Source organism: Oryctolagus cuniculus, chromosome 19 (assembly GCF_051225735.1).
Source record: "Oryctolagus cuniculus isolate XC-2025 breed Fujian yellow rabbit chromosome 19, ASM5122573v1, whole genome shotgun sequence".
Lineage (NCBI taxonomy): Eukaryota > Metazoa > Chordata > Mammalia > Lagomorpha > Leporidae > Oryctolagus > Oryctolagus cuniculus.
In genome coordinates this window covers 41,965,109-41,983,929 of record NC_142885.1, presented here as the reverse complement: position 1 = coordinate 41,983,929, position 18,821 = coordinate 41,965,109, and the positions used below count along the sequence as shown (strand labels likewise).

The 18,821-nt window shown below is 52.8% G+C and overlaps 1 protein-coding gene and 1 long non-coding RNA gene across 4 annotated transcripts in view; one reads left to right on the top strand and one right to left on the bottom strand.

Annotated features, from left to right (window-relative positions):
* Positions 1-4,046, top strand: part of LOC100351865 (integrin alpha-M) — a 50,696-nt gene extending 46,650 nt beyond the window's left edge. For all 3 annotated transcript variants that reach the window (XM_002721749.6, XM_008248697.5, XM_089321145.1), the window contains 6 exons: positions 1,186-1,293; positions 1,463-1,546; positions 1,632-1,745; positions 1,838-1,939; positions 2,171-2,281; positions 2,697-4,046. In XM_002721749.6, coding sequence (XP_002721795.1) covers positions 1,186-1,293; positions 1,463-1,546; positions 1,632-1,745; positions 1,838-1,939; positions 2,171-2,281; positions 2,697-2,780 — 603 coding nt within the window. In that variant the 3' untranslated portion in view covers positions 2,781-4,046. The remainder of the gene's footprint in view (positions 1-1,185; positions 1,294-1,462; positions 1,547-1,631; positions 1,746-1,837; positions 1,940-2,170; positions 2,282-2,696) is intronic.
* LOC103345194 (uncharacterized) lies at positions 314-18,549 on the bottom strand. The gene is made up of 3 exons (XR_515180.5): positions 18,353-18,549; positions 5,794-5,986; positions 314-699 (listed from the first exon to the last, which is right to left on the bottom strand). It is a non-coding gene; the product is annotated as an uncharacterized LOC103345194 (long non-coding RNA).
* Between the last annotated feature and the right edge of the window lie 272 nt (positions 18,550-18,821).

Here is an 18,821-nt window from a genome sequence, read left to right as displayed (position 1 = left end):
AGAAGGAGGCAGGGAGGGAAGTGACTTGAACGCAGAGACGTCGGTGCCGGGCTCACGCACACAGTGCCTGGCCATGGCTGCAAGCTTACACGCACCCCATTAGGAATGCCCCCTGGCGGCGTGCAGGTGTGCAGACCCCTGGTATATGCGCACACACTCATTTCATTCTGTAAACACCCCAGCTTACAGAGGAGGAAGCCGAGGCTCTGAGGGGTGGGCAAAACCTGCTCAGACCCCTTAACACTGCCCCACTGCCCCCCCATCCCCTCTTAGTAACTAGCCGCAAAGTGGGGACACAACAAGCAGCCTCTTGGACTCTGGAACCTGGGTTTATTTATTTATTAAAATTTTTTTCAAGACAATCTGTTCTTTTATTAATGTTAATTTTTAAAAGATTTTTCAAAAGATTTAATTTGAGGGTCACAGAGTTAGAGAGAATCTTCCAACCACTGGTTCACTCCCCAAATGGCTGCAACGGTTGGGACTTGACCAACCCGAATCCAGGAGCCAGGAGCTTCTTCCGGGTCTCCCACGTGGGTGATAGAGACCCAAAGACTTGTGCCATCTTCTGCTGCTTTCCTAGGAGCATTAGCAGGGAGCTGGATGGGAAGTGGAGCAGCCAGGACTTGACTGGATACTCAGATGTGATGCTGGCACTGCAGGTGGCAACCTAAAAGTGCTGTGCCTCAATGTTGGCCCCTATTTATTTTATTTATTAGAGAGAGAGAGAGAGAGAGAGAGAGAGAGAGATTCTATTCACTCCCCAAATGGCTACAACAGCCGGGACTAGACCAGGCCAAAGTCAGGAGGCCAACACACTCAATGCGGGTCTCCCATGTGGTGACAGGGACTCAGCTGGTCCAGGCATCTCCTGCTGTCTCCCAGGGTGCACACCAGCAGGAAGCTGGAATTGGATGCAGAGCTGGCACTGCAGCCCAGGCACTCTGACAGGGGATGCGGGTGTCCTGAGCCAGTGGTTTTAACCATTGCACCAAGCACCTATGTCTGGAATATGTCTTCAGAGGCTCCACTCGGCTGCCCCCCACCCCCTACCCCCAAGGCACCGGCCACTGGGGTCTCTTTCGGGTGTGCTGGGCAGAGGGGAGGGGCAGGATGACTCAGGAGTTGGGGGAGGGGGGACAACGAAGGCAGAACCCAGACTGCCCCGCCCTCACCCCCATGCAGTTCAACAACCTGGGCCAGAGGAGGCTCCCCATCAGCGTGGTGTTTTGGGTGCCGGTGCGGCTGCAGGAGAAGACCGTGTGGGACGACCCACAGGCCATTTTCTCCCTGGTGAGTCCGGCTGAGCGGGGGGAGGTGTGCGCCCAGCTCCTGCCTGCGCAGCCCTTCCCTGGTCCTGCCTAACATCACCGCCCGCCTCCTGCCTTGGATTCTGGAGCGCCTTCCGAGGCTCTCCGGGGCCAGGCTGTCCCCGCATCCTTTCCCTCTCGTCTTTCCTCAGAACCTCTCCAGTGGGTGCCACAGTGAGGAGAGGCTTCCGCCTCGCTCTGACTTCCTGGCTCAGCTGAACAAGTCCCCGGTGGTGGTGAGAGCCGAGCCCAGTGCACCTGGACGGGGATGTTTTTGGCATCTGCCTCCCTCCATCACCTCCCTCTCCTGCCCCCCCTCAGAACTGCTCCATCGCCGTCTGTCGGAGGATTCAGTGCGACATCCCCTCCCTCAGCCACCGGGAACAATTCAACGTCACCCTCCAAGGCAACCTCTCCTTTGACTGGTACATTAAGGTACGAGGGGGTGCTGGGGTGTGGCGGGGCGCAGGTGCGGGTGCTTCCAGGTCGTTGGATGCAGCCGCCGTCCCACCCCATGCCTTCCACAGACAGCGCACAACCACCTCCTGCTGGTGAGCGCGGCAGAGATTTTGTTCAACCAGTCCGCTTTCACCCTGCTTCCCGGCCAGGACGCCTTTGTGAGGGCCCAGGTACCCATCGAGGGCACGCAGGGGCTGGCACAGGGAGAAAGGGAGGAGGCAGGGGTCGGAGAGGTCAGGGAGACGGGGTGGCGGGGGCCAGGAGGAGGTGGAGCTGAGGAATAAGGAGGTGGGAGTGGGGGGTGAGGGCTAGAGTGTTGGGGGTGCACAAGATCACAGTGGGGAAGGTTCCCGAAGCCTGGAGTCCACCCCCACCATGCACCTTCTCCATGCTCTCCCTAGACGGAGACCAAGGTGGAGCTGTACCAGGTTCATGACCCTGTGCCACTCATCGTGGGCAGCTCCATTGGGGGGCTGGTGCTGCTGGCCCTCATCACTGCCGGGCTCTACAAGGTACCCCCACTCCAAACCCCCCGTACCCCGGCTGCCACCCCGCCCCGGGCTGGCCTGCTTTCTGTCCCCTCTCACTCATCAGCTCCTCCCTGCCTGTGTGTGACTAGGGCATATGTCTGTGCCTCAGTTTCCTTAGTGTAGAACGAGACCATCAGTGTCATGTTCAGCACTTCCGATGGTCTCCAGCCCAGAATGGCCACTCTGTCAGGTCGGCTGTTCTTGTTAGGCTTTGTATCTGGCCCCCAGCACCAATGCTCCCTGTGCCACTCCTCCCAGGGACCCCCCCTGGCCCCCCACCCCACGAGTCTTTGCCCTTGGTGGCCCTTCCCCTTCCTCTCCTGGTCTGTCAGACCCTCACCAGCACCCCCACCTCCCCGGCGGCTGTGGCCCTTACACATCCGTCTCCGCCCAACAGCTCGGCTTCTTCAAACGACAGTACAAGGACATGATGAGTGAGGCCGCTCCCCAAGAGGCTCCCCAAGAGGCTCCACCTCAGTAACAGCCGCTTCTCCACCAAGGGGGCCGACCACCTGCTGCAGACTGAACTTGGTTCAGAGCCACACACAACCCCCACCCCTGGCTGTGGGACAGATGGGTCTGTGGGGAGACTGGGGCAGTGATGTCTCACTCTGAAAGATCCACTTGGCTTCCGTGTGTGTGTGTTGCATGTGCAAGTATGCACCTGTGTGTGTGTGTGTGCACGTGGACCAGTGCTTCCACAATGCTCTCAGGCAGAAAGGCATCAGCTTGGGCTTGCTCGTGTGTGTGGGCGAGGATGCTTCAGGATTTTCCTCCAGGAGACGGAGTGGATCCAATGGAACCAGGACAGGTGCCTGTCCAAACCCATCCCCCACCAGCGCTCATGGGATGGATAAGGATGACGGATCAATCTCCCATGTGAATTTTGTGTTGCTTTTTCATTTTCTTTCTTTCCCTTTCTCTCTTTCTCTTTCTCTTTCTCTTTCTCTTTCTCTTTCCTTCCTTCCTTCCTTCCTTCTTTCCTTCCTTCCTTCCTTCCTTCCTTCCTTCCTTCCTTCCTTCCTTCCTTCCTTCTTTCCTTCCTTCCTTCCTTCCTCTTTCTTTCTCTTTCTTTTTCTTTCTTTCTTTCTCTCTCTTTCTCTCTCTCTTTCTTTCTTTCTTTCTTTCTTTCTTTCTTTCTTTCTTTCTTTCTTTCTTTCTTTCTTTCTTTCTTTCTTTCTTTCTTTCTTTCTTTCTTTCTTTCTTTCTTTCTTTCTTTCCCTTCCTTCCTTCCTTCCTTCCTTCCTTCCTTCCTTCCTTCCTTCCCTCCCTCCCTCCCTCCTTCCTTCTCCTTTCTTTTCCTTTCTTTTCGATCTGATAAACATGTCCATAGTAAGAAGACATCAGAAGATGCCCGAGGATGGACAGGGAAAGGTCTCCCTTCCCAAGACTTCAGGTCCTGTCTTGGGGGGAACAGATGAGGCCAGGTGGTTTTGGATTTCCTCCTAGAGGGACCCAGGCTATGCACGCGTGCGCGCGCGCGCGCTCACACACACACACACACAAGCTTTTGCATACAGATGGTAGCACTCTTTGTATTGTTCCACACCCTGCTGTTTTCATTCACAGAGTGCAGGCATTGTTTCCTATCTAGACAACAATTACTTTTTTATTCTTTTATACAACTTCATAGTAGTCTATCATGTGGGTTGCACTGTGAGGTGTCTGCGCAGTCTCTAGTTGAAATTTCCTTTTCATCCTCTCGCTATTACAAACAATACTGAGTTAATAAATTGGCTATGTGTCATTTTGGCCTATGTGTAAGGATAATTTCTAGGACATGTAAAGATGTATTCCCAGTGGCTTGAGTTTTTTCCCAGAAGCAAACCTGAGAGAAGAATTGAGGAGAAGGAAGCATATTTGGGGCCAGCGCTGTGGCATTGTGAATAAAGCCACCAGCTGCAGTGCTGGCATTCCATATGGAACCATCCCAGCTGGTTCGAGTCCTGGCTGCTCCACTTCCGATCCAGCCCTCTGCTATGGCCTGGGAGGGCAGTGGAAGATGGCCCGAGTCCAATCTTTAAAAAAAAAGTTTACTTAAGAGATGGTCCCAAGAACACTAACAGGTGGGGGGAATGGGCTGGGGAGGGAAAGGTAGCCAACACAGGTGCGTCCGTATGTAAGGCACTTTGGCAAGCCCTGGGAACTTGGTCCCACTGGGCAATCCTGGGAGATGAACATGAAGGTCAGTGTTTGCCTGCCCAAGGGCAGAAGGAGCTGGGGTGTGGACACAGTGCATAGTTTTTCACCCAGGGGCTGCTGCTGGTGCGGGAGAGAGTGGGGATCCCCTGGCACTTCTGACCTGACCTGGGTGTGGGCAGAGCAGGCAGTGGTGGGCAGAGACCGAGACGCAGGTGCTACTGCTGAGGAACCTGACTACTGAGCACAGCCCTGAGTGAAGTCCCTGAGGTGGTGGGTTGTGGACAGAGCACCAATAGCACTCACGACCACGAGGATGTGAAGGTAGTTTTTCTGATTAATGAAAGAATGAATTAACTTGGGGGTGGGGGAGAAGAGCATGCCCAACCCACCAGTTCACTTCTCCGATGTCCCCAATAGCTGGGGGTGGGGGTGGCTGCACTTGGGAACTAAGAGAGATCTTCCACCTGCTGGTTCACTCTCCAAATGGCCTTGATGGCTGGAGCTGGGCCAATCCAAAGCCAGGAGCCAGGAGTTTCCTTGGGGTCTCCCACATGGGTGCAGGGGCTCAAGCACTTGGGCCATCTTCTACTACTTTCCCAGGTGTATTAGCAGGGAGCTGGATGGGAAGTAGAGTAGCCAGGACTCGAACTGGCACCCATAGGGAATGCTGACACTGCAGGTGGCAGCTTAACCTCATATACCACAGTGCCAGTCCCTGGACCCCCTATTCTTACACTATTAAGGAGGAAGGAGTGAACACTGTTCTGAGCCCCCAAGGCAGCAGCTGCCCTCTTCTATAACTTAGATCATTGCCTTCCTGAAGGTTGCTTCCCCAGTTGGTCCAAGAAGCTGCCCTGTGGTAAAACTGCAGGCTTCTACTAGCATTTCCGTTCCCTTCCTCTGAGATGGTCAGCACCCCGGAGGGCTCCCTTCTATCCATCCTGGGGATGGTCACTGGTTGCAGGTACATTTTTTCCACGTGGAGGACCTTCCTGGTGAGCCTGCTAGATTCGATCTCCAAAGATTTATCCTCAGCTTCTGAGAGTGTCCTGGGGGTGGGGGGTCTCTCCATTCCCAGCTGGGGGCAGAAGCACCTGACCGGGAAATCAGCAGTGACCATCTCTCCTGCAGATGAGGAGAAAGGCGCTTTCCCTTCCATCTCTGCGGATGCTCCCTAGAGATGTGTCCCTGGGAAAGTCTGAGCTGCTAACCACTTCTGCTTCAGAAAAGAGCCTTCAAACTGGCAGCCCACAGGCCAGATCCAGCCTTAAGCTCTAATTTGGCCCAAGTGGTCTTGTTGGTTTGTTTTGGATTATTGCTGACATTTTAAAACAGAGATTTCCGAGAGATACCTGTATGCATGATTTTTTCTTGGAAAACGGGAAGGTGTGGCAGCATGAGGCTCTGCCGTCACCCAGGCGCTGGGAACTGGGCTCACGTGTGTTTAAGGTGATCTTGCAAAGCCGCCGGCCTCTGTGGTTCATCTTCTGCTCTTGCTCCTCCTCCTCTCAATTACACCTTCACAGCGGGAGACTCAGGATCCTTCTGAAAGGGAAAGACCTGTGACCAGGGTGCCACGGCCCCGTCTGGGACAGATCAGGACCTGCAGGTGTCCCCTCCCCCAACCGTACTCCCTCTACCTTATGCCTGCACTGGACCTTCTTCCCAGAACCCCCTTTGCCTCCTCCATCACCTGACTTTTGCCACAGCATCAGTATCAGCTTCACTTCCTCCACACCCCCTCCCACCCCTACCCTCCAGCTGAAATAGGCTGTACCTCTCTCTCTCTCTCTCTCTCTCACACACACACACACACACAGGCACAGACATCTGCTTTCTTCCCCTGGAGACTGCATATCCTCCAAGGATAGGAACCCTCATTGTACCCCAGGCCGTAGGGCGGTACCTGAACTGTAACCAATAGTTGCTGAATATGTGTGCCCAGTGAATGAATGAATGAGGGAAAAGGCTGGGGTTTCCAGCTGTCTGTTGTCCTCTACAAGGAGACAGAGTTCCCAAAAATGTTTCCCTGTATCCAGTGTATGTCTTTATTTTAAAAATTTATTTATTTGAGGAGTAGCGAGAGAGGGAGAGGAAGAGGAAGAGGAAGAGGGAGAGGGGGAGAGAGAGAGAGAGAGAGAGAGAGAGAGAGAGAGAGAGAGAGAGAGAGAAATCCACTGGTTCATCCCCAAATGCCAGCCCAGGCCAGGGCTGGGGCTGAAACCAGAGTGCCAGGAACATAACCCAGGTCTCCTATGTGTTTGGCAGAAGCCCAGTCACTTGGGCCATCACCACTGTTCCCAGGGTCTGCACTAGCAGGAAGCTGGAGTCAGATCTGGGAAGCAAACCCAGACACCCTGATGTGGGAGGTGGGCATCTTAACTGCAGGGTGAATGCCTGCTCCACTCCCAAATAATTTCTTCAGGAGCCTGTGGTGTCCAATTTGTCTACTTCACACTTTGTAGATCTGGAGAGACCGAATGTGCAAAGGGACAACGGCCAGATCATATTAAAAAATAAACAGACCCCAGAACCTGCCACACCCAACCTATTAGCTACCATAATCAGCCTAGGAAGCCAGAGCACTAGCTGTCAATCAGATGTCCCAAGTGCCCCAGGTCCTGTGTTGGGAAGGGACCGACTGAGGCCAGAGTCTCACGTGGCAAAAAGAATCCACCAGAGAAGAGTGAGCAGAGCTAGACTCATTGAACACGTGGCAAGGAAGTAGTAGGAAGGTGGGTCAGATAAGGGTTGATGATGGCAGTGATATGGACTACAATTGAGGGGTTCACCTGTAAAGGCAGGCCCTTCTTAGTTTGGGTGACTGCTGCCATAAGCTTTTAATGGAGCAGCAGGGAGACATCCAGAGGCTGTCCATTTCAATAAGGACTATAATCAAGAAGCATCCTTGTAACTGCAGTATTTCCTCAGTTAGGGTGCGTTTTCTATGGTCTCTGAGGTTTTCCCAGGTAGGTGATCTGCTCTCTGGGCGGAGCTGGGGGGCTGACATCCCCCTTTTTCTTAAGGGACCCCACCAAATGTACTGGGGCCACGTCCACATGTCCAGGACTCCATAGATAAATGACAGCTTTCCTAATTTTTGTGTCTGCTTCCAACTTAGCACCAACCACAGCAAGCCAGATATGCCCCCCTTAACCAATCACGTGGAGGCCCTGTGTCTAGTGAACTGGCCTACAGCTCCCCCAGGGCATATGGGAAGCTCTCCCTCCTGTCTGCTACACAGCCAACTTCCTCCTTGGCCGGAATCCCTGCCAGACACCAGCAATGGTAGTGGACGTCCCGGCCAGAGCAACTCTGAATAAGTAGCCTTTGCTTCACTTGGTTGGATTTTGTTTACTTCCACAATCCTCTGGCTCAGCTACTCTGATAAATACACACATACAATGATTTCCTTTCCACATCCTCTGTGGGCATTCCTGTTTTGGCACAGGATTTGGAGGACAATGGCTGGAATCATTCCCCTTATCTGCCTGCCATCCCCATTGCCCGTTAAAGTACCAGGCGGGGTTGAATGAACGAGAGTTAAATGCATTGGTTGCCAACTTCTGCTGTCTGTGCATTTGCTTGTGGAGAAGACCCTGCTACCAAGCCAAGGTCCTGATAGAGAAGCTGAGTACGATGCTCCAGCCTTATTTTTTAAAATTTATTTGAAAGGGGAGAGAGAGAGAGAGAGAGAGAGAGAGAGAGAGAGACTCTTTCATCCACTGGTTCATTCTCCAAATGGCAGGAGCTGGACCAGGCTGAAGCCAGGAGTCCGGAAGTCCAGCCAGGTCTCCCATGTGGGTGCAGTGCCCCAAGTCTTTGGGCCATCTTCCTCTGCCTTCCCAAGCGCATTAGCAGGGAACTAGACCCAAAGTGGAGCAGTTAGGACAAGCCCGTTGCTCTGGTATGGGATTCTGGTGGCCCAGGTGATGGCTTTTCCAACTGTGCCATGGCGCCAGCTGCCCAGCCTTCCTGTTTCTCTCTGGAATCCTCCCTCGGCCACTTCAGATGGGTATCTCCAGCCCAGCCCTGCTGAGGCCCCGCCCCTCCTGGGCCACGTTCTTGCTGGGACACTGAGATCTCTGTTTTGTGCTCTCACCCCAGGGCTCACAGCATCCTCCTCCCTTGTGTGGCTCAGTGGGAGTGGCCTCTGTCCCTCTGTGGGGGGCAGTGGGGTGGAGGCAGAAGAGCAGTCAGTGATCCCTGAAGGGCCCACCAGGGAGCACCAAGGCTTCCTGAGACTCTGGCTTCAAGTGGCTCCTATTCCATGTCACAATTCGTGGTTCACAGCTCCCCCTGCAGTCAGGCTGATGCTGGATTCCAATAGAGACCTCATTGTCGCTCCCCGTCCCTGCCTCCCTCATCCCCTTCTCCTAAGACCCTCCTTCAGGAAATTCCTGCCTAGCAAACCAGTCCTAAGACGGCTGCCGTGAGAGGCGCTCTCTGGCCCAATCTCTTCATCTCTGTACAGGCTCTCATTCCTTTCTGTTTCCTGGCCCTGGCTTTGGTGTCGGGCGCCTGGGGGCAGGGGTTGTCTGTTTTTGTTCCTCGGGGTTGTCTGCAGTGCCTGGCACAGAGTAGGAACTCAATGGGTACTTGCTGAATGAATGAATGTATGAATGAATGAAGCTTGTGATAAGACAAAGGGTCTTGGGCTAGTGCTTGCTAGTGGGTAAGTGACTGGGAGATACATGGGGGAATCCAGTGGGAGATAAGGTAAGGGTTATGCATTTTAGTAAGGTTTTGTTTGAACAGATTCATCTAGGTATCAGCTCACTATTTCTGGTGATAAGGATGCTGTCAGGACACTTCATGGGACACCTGAATCCCATGTTGGGGGGCCTGGGCTCAAGACCTGGATTCCCTCCTGACTCTAGCTTCCTTGTTATGTGTCCCCAGGGAGGAAGCAGACCATAGCTCAAATAGTACGTGATTCCTGCCACCCACTTGAGAGACCTGATGGAACTCCTGGCTCCTGGCTTTGACTTGGTCCAGCCTCAGCTATTGCGGGCACTTGGGGAATGAGCCAGTGAATGGGAGATCTCTCTCTCTCTCTCTTAAGATTTATTTATTTATTTATTTATTTTTTAAAGATTTATTTATTTACTTGAAAGTTGAAGTTACACACAGAAGGAGAGGCAGAAGGGGGGTGGTCTTCCATCCACTGGTTCACTCCCTAGTTGGCTGCAATGACTGGAACTGTGCCGATCCGAAGTCAAGAGCCAGGAGCTTCTTCCCGGTCTCCCACATGGGTGCAGGGCCCAAGGACTTGGGCCATCTTCTGCTTTCCCAGGCCATAGCAGAGAGCTGGATCGGAAATGGAGCAGCCAGGTCTCGAACTGGTGTCCATATGGGATACCGGCACTGCAGGCAGCAGCTTTACCCATTATGCCACAGCACTGGCCCTTACTTATTTATTTGAAAGTCAAAGTAATAGAGAGAGAGCGAGAGACAGAGATCCTCCATCCACTAATTAATTCCCCAGATGGCTGCAATGGCCAGGGCTGGGCCAGGCTGAAGCCAGGAGCTTCATCAGGGTCTCTCATGTGGGTAACAGGAGCCCAAGGACTTGGACCATCTTCTGTAGCTTTCTCAGGTCATTAGCAGAGAGCTGGATTGGAAGTGGAGCAGCCGGGTCTCAAACCAGTGCCCAGGTGGGATGCTGGAGTCATAGGTGGTAGCTTTACCTGCTATACCACAACGCCAGCCCCAGGAGATCTCTCTCTCTCCCTTTCTGAAAAAATAAATACATAAATTAAAAAAAAAAAACGTTCTGCTCTTCCTGTACAGGAGGGTACCTTTCACACAGGAAGTCTGATGTTCAGCAACTGGTGGAAACAGAGAGGGCTGACAGCCTGCTTGCACCTGTTGCAGCCCTGGTGCCTTCAGCACAAAAGAACCAGTTTGGCAAAGTGGCGCATCTGGGGTGGCGGCTCTGAGCTCCTCCAGGGCCAATCCTGTCTCTTTGATTCCTTCCCAAGGGACAGTGTGTGGTTGGTGAACGAGGATGCTGGTGATGAGTGCCCCAAGCGAGGCAGGCTTCTCATGGCTTGGACTCCAGCCCAACCTGACTGCTCCCCTCTGTTTGGGGGGAGCTGAGGCTGGGAACTTCCAGGAAACACCATGGAGGCTGCAAATGGCAAGGAAACCAAGAATGAGATCTGGCTGGTCGTCAGCCCTTCAAACCCAACCCCCTCCTCGGACAGCCTCTCTCCTGGGAGCTTTCCTCTTCTCTTGCTCTCCCTGTGTCTCAGTGACCTGTCTTCATTTCCTCTTTTCTCCTCTCTCTCCTGCCTTGAGTTTAAGTGCCACTGGAGCACAGACACGCCTCCTTTGATTGTGTGTCACTTTGACTGTACTCTGCCTTTGTAACAAATTGGAGGTTTGTGCAATCCTGCATTGAGCGCACCTTCTGGAACCATTTCTCTCACAGCTCATACGGTGGCTTGCATTTTTCAGCAATAATACATTTTAAAATTAAGACATGTACTTTTCTTTTAGACATGATAGGATTGCACTTTTTAAGAAATATTTATTTATTTATTTATTTGAAAGTCAGAATTACAAAGAGAGAGAGAGAAGGAGAGGCAGAGAGAGAGAGAGAGAGAGAGAGAGAGGTCTTCCATCTGCTGGTTCACTCCCCAATTGGCTGCAATGGCTGGAGCTGTGCCGATCCGAAGCCAGGAGCCAGGAGCTTCCCTTGCGTCTTCCCACGTGGGTGCAGGGGCCCAGTGACTTGAGCCTTCTTCTACTGCTTTCCCAGATCATAGCAGAGAGCTGGCTCGGAAGTGGAGCAGCCGGGTCTCAAACCGGTGCCCATATGGCATGCTGGCGCTGCAGGTGGCAGCTTTCACTACTACGCCACAGTGCCAGCCCCCACGATTGCACTTTAGACTAATATGTTTATGCATTGGGAAGCCGAAAAATGCATGTGACTTTTGTGTTGTTGCACCATTGGCTTTACTGCAATGGCCTGAAACTCAGCCTGCGCTGTCTCTGAGAGAGGCCTCCGTGGTGTCCTTCTCATTCTGACAGTGTCACTTGCCAGCCTCAGAGCTGGGGCAAGCACAGCCCTTAGGGGCCTCAGGGTTTTTGCCGATGCATAGAAGCCACCACTGCTTCTCCCTTCCTCTTCCTCTTGCCGCGGCCCCAGTCATTTTCCTTGTAGACCTGGTACACATCGGCTGTGTTCCCTAGAGCTTTCTTCACTCCCCTCGACCTGACTTACTTCCTGCAGACTTTTACCCAGACTGCTGCAGGAGTCTGCGGTTATTACCGTTCTTTTTCTCTGGGAAGGGCTCGTGTCTCGTGTCCATGAAGAATGAGGCACACAGACAGGGAAGAGTGTGTAAAGCTGAGGTGGTTTATCAAAAGACAGCAGAGAAGTTACAGCAAAAATGAAAGAAAACAGCTGCTGGCAACCCGAGAGAGGTCCCCGAAGGAGAGAGCCGCTGAGGCTGACCATCCAGAGGTTTCTGTAGGCTGTAAAATGGGGATGTTCTCACGATTGGTCCAGGACAGGGACAGTTCTGATTGGTCGACTGGATGAAAGTTCCCACTGAGACTCAGTACAGGCAACAGAAAACTCACGGAACTTTCTCCCGAGGTGCACAGAAGTCTCATTACTGACATCAGTCATGGCAGCACAGATAAACCTTGCTGACAAGGACTAGCAGTCGGCATCGCCTTCCTTCACGGAAGCCGGCTGCATGCCTTTTCTCAGCTCCTTCAAGACTCATCTCCAGATGGTGGGGGAGGAGCCCCTGCTTCCAGTCAATCTGGCTTGGGAGGCTCTCTCTCTCTCTCTCTCTCTCTCTCTCTCTCTCTCTCTCTCTCCCTCTCTCTCCCTCTCTCCCTCCCTCTCCCTCTCTCTCCCTCTCCCTCTCTCCCTTTTTCTCTCTCTCTCCCTCTCTCCCTCCCTCTCCCTCTCTCCCTCCCTCTCCCTCTCTCCCTCTCTCTCCCTCTCCCTCTCTCCCTCTTTCTCTCTCTCTCCCTCTCTCCCTCCCTCTGTGGGGAGCAATTCGGACTAGACTAAGTTACTGGAATTAAGACTTATTCTATGCATCTGCTCTCCCACAATATGGCGCTGGGAGAGAAGAAAACAGCTTCTACACAGCTGCCTCCAGTTCAGCCAATAAACTGTAGGACTTGCTCCTGACTGGAGGAGAGCAGCGTACTCGGCGTGTGGGCAGCCGAGTTGGGATTGGCGGAGGAGGACTATAAAGGAGGAGAGAGACGGCATGCACCAGGAACATCTAAGAGGAACATCTATCTGAAGGAACACCTGTGCAGCCCCCGAGAGAGCCGGCCGGCGGTGTGCCGCTCCCCTGCGGAAGTGGGGAAAGTGGCAGGGGGAGCCGCCCTTCCACAGAGGTGGAAGGGTCGGTAGCCAACCCGGGAAGAACCAGCAGCAAACCCGGGGAGGGCCGAGCAGACGAAAGAACAGCGCAGGGTCCTGTGTCGTTCCTCCACAAAGAGGGGGAGCGACATAATGGTGCCGTGACTCGGATATGAAGCCTAGGCAGGGTTTAGTGTCTTTCCTCCATGAAGAGGGGGAGCGACACCCTCTCTCTCTCTCCCTCTCTCCCTCCCTCTCCCTCTCTCCCAAAACGAACCGACTTCTTGTTTGATCCTAACTGTGCACCAAATCAAGTCTGTCTGCCTCTTGGCAAGCCTGCTTGTCACTCTCTCTGATTGAGCCTCAGGACACTGATGCATTTATCCAACAGGCCTTTGTGTGGTCTGCATGCAGCATTTGGCCTGTTCTTGTCCATGCCCCTGGTTGTATTTGCTCATGGTCTAATGCCCGTCGTTGGAGAAACAAGGAGAGATGTCACACAGGCTCTGCCCTCCATGAATTCTTACCTGGAGGGTGCCACCTTTTATTCTTCCCTAACAAAGACTGATTGCTAACTGTTCTCCTCCTCTGCTCTTCGGGTATGACATGTGCACCAAAAAGCAGTAGCAGACGCTGTCTCCCAAGCATGAAACTGAGACTGGAGCTTCAGATTTTCTGTATCAAGAAATCTGTTGTAACATTCTGTCATCCTTTCTTTTCATTATTTTTTTTAAAGATTTATTTATTTATTTGAAAGTCAGAGTTACACAGAGCGAGAAGGAGGAGAGGGAGAGGGAGAAGGAGAGGGGGAGAGAGAGAGAGAGAGAGAGGTCTTCCATCGGTGGTTCACTCCCCAATTGGCTGCGATGGCCGGAGCTGCACCGATCTGAAGCCAGGAGCCAGGAGCTTCTTCCAGGTCTCCCATGTGGGTGCAGGGGCCCAATGACGTGAGCCATATTCTACTGCTTTCCCAGGCTATAGCAGAAGTGGAGCAGCTGGGACTTGAACCGGCGTCCATATGGGATGCCGGCACCACAGTGGCTGCTTTACCTGCTACGCCACAGTACTGGCCCCTCCTTTCATTCTTGCACTGTGTGCCTCCTACTCTTCAGGCATTGCACCCAGTGCTGGGGCTAGAACTAGGTTTGAAGGACACAGCTGGTGCTGGTGCTACGGCATAGAATGCTAAGCCTAAGCCTGCAGTGCCGGCATCCTATATGGGCGCCGGTTCGAGTCCCAGTTGCTCCATTTCTGATCCAGCTCTCTGCTAATGTGCCTGGGAAAGCAAGTGCTTGGGCCCCTGCAGGTGCAGGGTGGGAGACCAAGAAGAAGCTCCTGGCTCTTGGCTTCAGCCTGGCCCAGCCCCGGCAGTAGCAGTCATTTGGGTAGTGAACCAGTGGATAGAAGACCTCTCTCTCTGGCTCTCCCTTTCTGTAACTCTTTCAAATATTTTTTTTTTTTTTAAGAAAAAGGACACGGTCCCTACACCAAAGAAATCAGCAGTCCCCACCCTGGCATCTGGCATAGGAAAGCATTTTATTATTATTATTTTACTCATTCATATTGTTTATTAAGAGCAAAAGTCAAGCCATCTCATGTGTGTGACACTGGCACATGAAAAGTCACATACAAAATAAAGAGACCTCATAGAACCAGGAGCCTTTCAACAGTACAGAGCTGTAGAGTCTGCACTTGAAACAAATGATCCCTTGGGGCAGGCGCTGTGGTGCAATAGGGTAATCCTCTTCCTGCAATGCTGGCATCCCATACGGGCACCGGTTCAAGTCCCAGGTGCTCCTTTTCCAATCCAGCTTGGAAAAGCAGTAAAGGATGGTCCAATCGCTTGGGCCCCTGTACCTGTGTGGGAGACCCAGAAGAAGCTCCTGGCTCCTGGCTTTGGATCGGCCCAGCTCTGGCCATTGCAGTCATCTGGGGAGGAACCAGTGAATGGGAGACCTCTCTCTCTCTCTCTCTCTCTCTCTCTCTCTCTCCTTCTCACTGTCTATAATTTTACCTCTCAAATAAATAAATAAAATCTTAAAAAAAATGATCCCTCCAATCTGGTAGGAGATGAGTACAATACAAGGAGGCCTGGAATGGAAGGGCATGAACTTTTCAATAAAGCAGTTACAAAATGGAAAGAGGAAAGACCCATAGCCACAAACGCTCTGCGGAGCACAGGACGGTGGCGACGTGACACAGGGACCCTGCGCCACCTGGGACCGCTGGCAGTGTACTCATCAGAAGAAAGACCCCAAGGGTTTGCGTGTCAGGATGCAAGCTTGATGAAGAACTGAGTGTAGACATTTCTGCTTCAAGCGAATCTCTCTGAGACTCACCAAAGCAGAGCTAACCACTTCCTCTCCCGACTGCGCTGCTGTCTAGTAAAGCATCTGGGCTCTGATCCCCCTTCCTGGGCGGGGTTCCCTGGTGGGCTAGGTGCCCTCCCAGCGTGCCTTGCTTCCCACAGCAGCCAGCCCAGAGTCTGACTGTGTGAGCGGCTCAGGTCCATGGCAGGAATGGTCAAGGGCACAGGCAGTGGGGGAGGCAGGAAGAGGAAGTGAATTCATAGCAGCTTCTGCACACCAACAGAGACAATCAGCAGAGAGGAGACAGCTGACAGCGGGGTGTGTGTGTGTAATATTTACAAGCTACTTAGCCAAGAAAGGATTACTATCCAAAAGAACAAAGATACCACCAGCGGCCAGTATTGTGGCACAGGGGTTTAAGCCACCTTTTGTGATGCCTGCATCCCACATCAGAGCACCTGTTCCAGTCCCGGTTACTCCTCTTCCTATGCTCCCTGCTAATGCGCCTGGGGAAGTAATGGGCGATGGCCCGAGAACTTGGGTCTCTGTTACCCACGTGGGAGATGCAGATGGAATTTCTGCCTCTTGGCTGTAGCTTGGCCCAGCCTTGGCTGCTATGAGCATTTGGGGGAGTGAATCAGCAGATGGAAGACCTGTGTCTCTCCCTCTCTCTCTTTCTTTCTCTCCTCTTTGTTTGTATTTGAAACTCTAACACTCTGCCTTTTGAATAATAAATAAATCTTTAAAAAAATGCCAACCAATCCATTTAAGAAATGAGCGAAGGTCTTGAACAGATATTTCTCAAAAGAAGAAATACAAACAGCCAACAAATACATGGGAAAAAATGCTCAATCTCACTATACATCAGGGAAATGCAAGTCAAACTCACAAGGTGGTATTACCTCACACCAGTTAGATTGGCTATCACCCACCAGACATCCTTGTGGAGATGAATGGATTATATAATGCAATATTATTCAGCAATAAAAGAGTGAAATCCTGTCACCTGAAGCCAAATGGACAGAACTGGGGGACATCATGTTAATCGAAATAAGCCAGACACAGAAAGACAAACACCAGAAGTTCACCCTCAACTGTGGCATCTAAAAAACAAACAAACAAACAAACCAAACCAACCAAAACCAAAACTAAATCCGAACACAGAATGGTGACAACTAGAGGCTGGGAGGAGTAGGAGGGGGCAGAGGGAGTTTGGGTACCAGGTACCCAATCAGTGTTGCATTGAAGGAATGAGTTCCTGGTGTAACACAGCACAGTGTGGGTGAATGTAGTTCACAACAACCTGTTGTGTGTTTTAGGAGCAAATGGAAGAAAGGAGCTTCACAGCTCTAATACCAGGTAATGCCAAAGACGTTCAACGTGGATTTGATCCGCACAGGTCATAGATACACATATTTAAATATCACACTGTAGAGCCATAAGTATGACAGCATTGCTAATCTTAAAAATCACCAGCTGGAGCCAGTGCTGTGGCTCAGTAGGTTAATCCTACACCTGTGGTGCCGGCATCCCATATGGGTGCTGGTTTGAGTCCTGGCTGCTCCACTTCTGATCCAGCTCTCTGCTATGGCCTGGGAAAGCAGTAGAAGATGGCCCAGACGCATGGGCCCCTGCACCCATGTGGGAGAGCCAGAGGAGGCTCCTGGCTCCTGGCTGCTGGCTTCAGATAGGCTCAGCTCCAGCTGTTGCAGCCATTTGGAGAGTGAACCAGCAGATGGAAGACTTTTCTCTCTGTCTCTCCTGCTCACTGTCTATAGCTCGATCTCTCAAATAAATAAATAAAATCTTAAAAAAAAATCACTAGCAGCGTGGTAAAGATGCTAGCACCTTGAATCTAGTCCTCAGCTTGTACTAGCTGGGTGACCCCAGGCAAATGACTCGGCTCCTTTGTGACTCAATTCTGCAACTGAAAATGGGGCTGAGAGCAGTCTCCCTGCGTGGTGCTAACAGAAGTAAAGTGCATGGTCGGACACCCATGATAGTCAGTCTGCTCACAGCTGTTTTCCCCCATGTCTGCTTCTCCCTTCTGCATCCAAGGCTCCAAGCAAGCATGGGCACAAGTCCTCTAGCTCCCTTGTGTCATTCCTCACACCCAGGGATCGGGGAGTGCAGGGAGAACCAGCCGCCTCCCGAGGGGAGCCTCTGCCTGAGCTCTCACGCAGATGTGTGCTTCTACAGCGTGAAAAGAGAACAGACACGGATTCAAGAGGAAACGTGGGAGTGCAGTCTTCAGACAGCAAGAGGAAGGACAGACTTTAGGGTCACTCCATTCAGGCCCTGGGGTGAGCATGGGGGTGGAAGTGCACCGTGAAATCCTGGGACTTCTGCCTCCTGCCCCCGCCTCAGATTTCTGTTCTCTGCATGGAGAACCAATGACCCTGGAGATGGACCCCAGACTGTTCAGTTCCACTCGACTCAGGCAAATCAGACTTGAATTAAAGCGCAACTTCAGATCTGGTTTCCCTACCCTCCACTCTGCCGCGGGATGTGCTAGAGCAGGTGCAGCCCCCTCCTGCCTCCCCCAGGATCCTTGAACTCAGAATGGAAGCAGACACTTAGTGAGGGAGGTGGCGTGGTGGAGCAGTGGGTGAAGCCTCTGCTTCTGCCGCCAGCATCCCATGTCAGAGTGCTGGCTCCAGTCCTGGCTTCTCTGCTTCCCATCCAGCTCCCTGCTAATGCACCTGGGAAGGCAGCTGATCATGGCTCAGGTGCTTGGGCTCCTGCCGTCCATATGGGAGACCAAGGTAGAGTTCTTGGCTCCTGGCTTTAGCCTAGCCCAGCTCTGGCTATTGTGGGTTATTTGTGGAGTGGGAACCAGTGAGTGAAAGATTTCTTTCTCTCTCTGCCATTTTGCCTTTCGAATGCAGACATTTTTAAAACCAAAAAAAAAAAAAAAAAAAAAAAAAAAAAGAATTATTCAACCAGGAACTCAGCTGTGGGAGAGGCTGGCTGCCCCCAGGGGTACCAGAAGGCTGGGTTTGACTGACTCAGGTCCCACGGGACTGCGGGGGTGCGTGACTTGTGCATCTGCCCCTCCCTGGCTTATGTCACCCCCTCCTCCGGGGCTGACACAGTCATAAGTCACCACAACGGGGCTGTGAGTTTTAGACACCACAACCGAGGTGCTGGACTGGAGCGCACTGGACTGACCTCATCCGTGAAGTGGATACGTTGAAAACGCGATGCGTTCTGCTCCACACTTTCGTGACCCCACACTGTCCCGGCCAAAAACCGCCTTACCTTCCATGGCTCTGCTCAGAATCCACCTTGAGGGAGCCTGAAGCATCCTGGCAGACTGTGGGGGTCCGTGGGAGAGGGATGGGCGCCCCTAGTCCCGTGTTCTAGTCTCTTCCCTCACCCTCCGCCCCATCTTCGCAGGGCCCCTCACCCCAGGTTCTGAATGGCAGCCCCGAGGCCCGCCTCCTCTGGTCTCAGCCACTTGCGGTTCGGTTTTTACGGTGACCACTTCCCCTTTCTCTTGGCGGGGTTTCTGTCCCGCTTCCTTCTCGGAAGCCCGCTTCCCACCTCCTCCGTCGGGCCGCCCTCGCCTCCTCAGGGCCTCTCCCGGGGTGGGGGAGGTTTCTGCGGCACCCCTCCTGGGCCCACGCAGGACAGAACGGCCTGGCTCCCCGGCTCCTGGGCTTCCTGCCGTGCGTGTCCCTGGACGCCCTGCGTGCCCCCTCCCACTGCCTCAAGGCTCCCGCTCAGT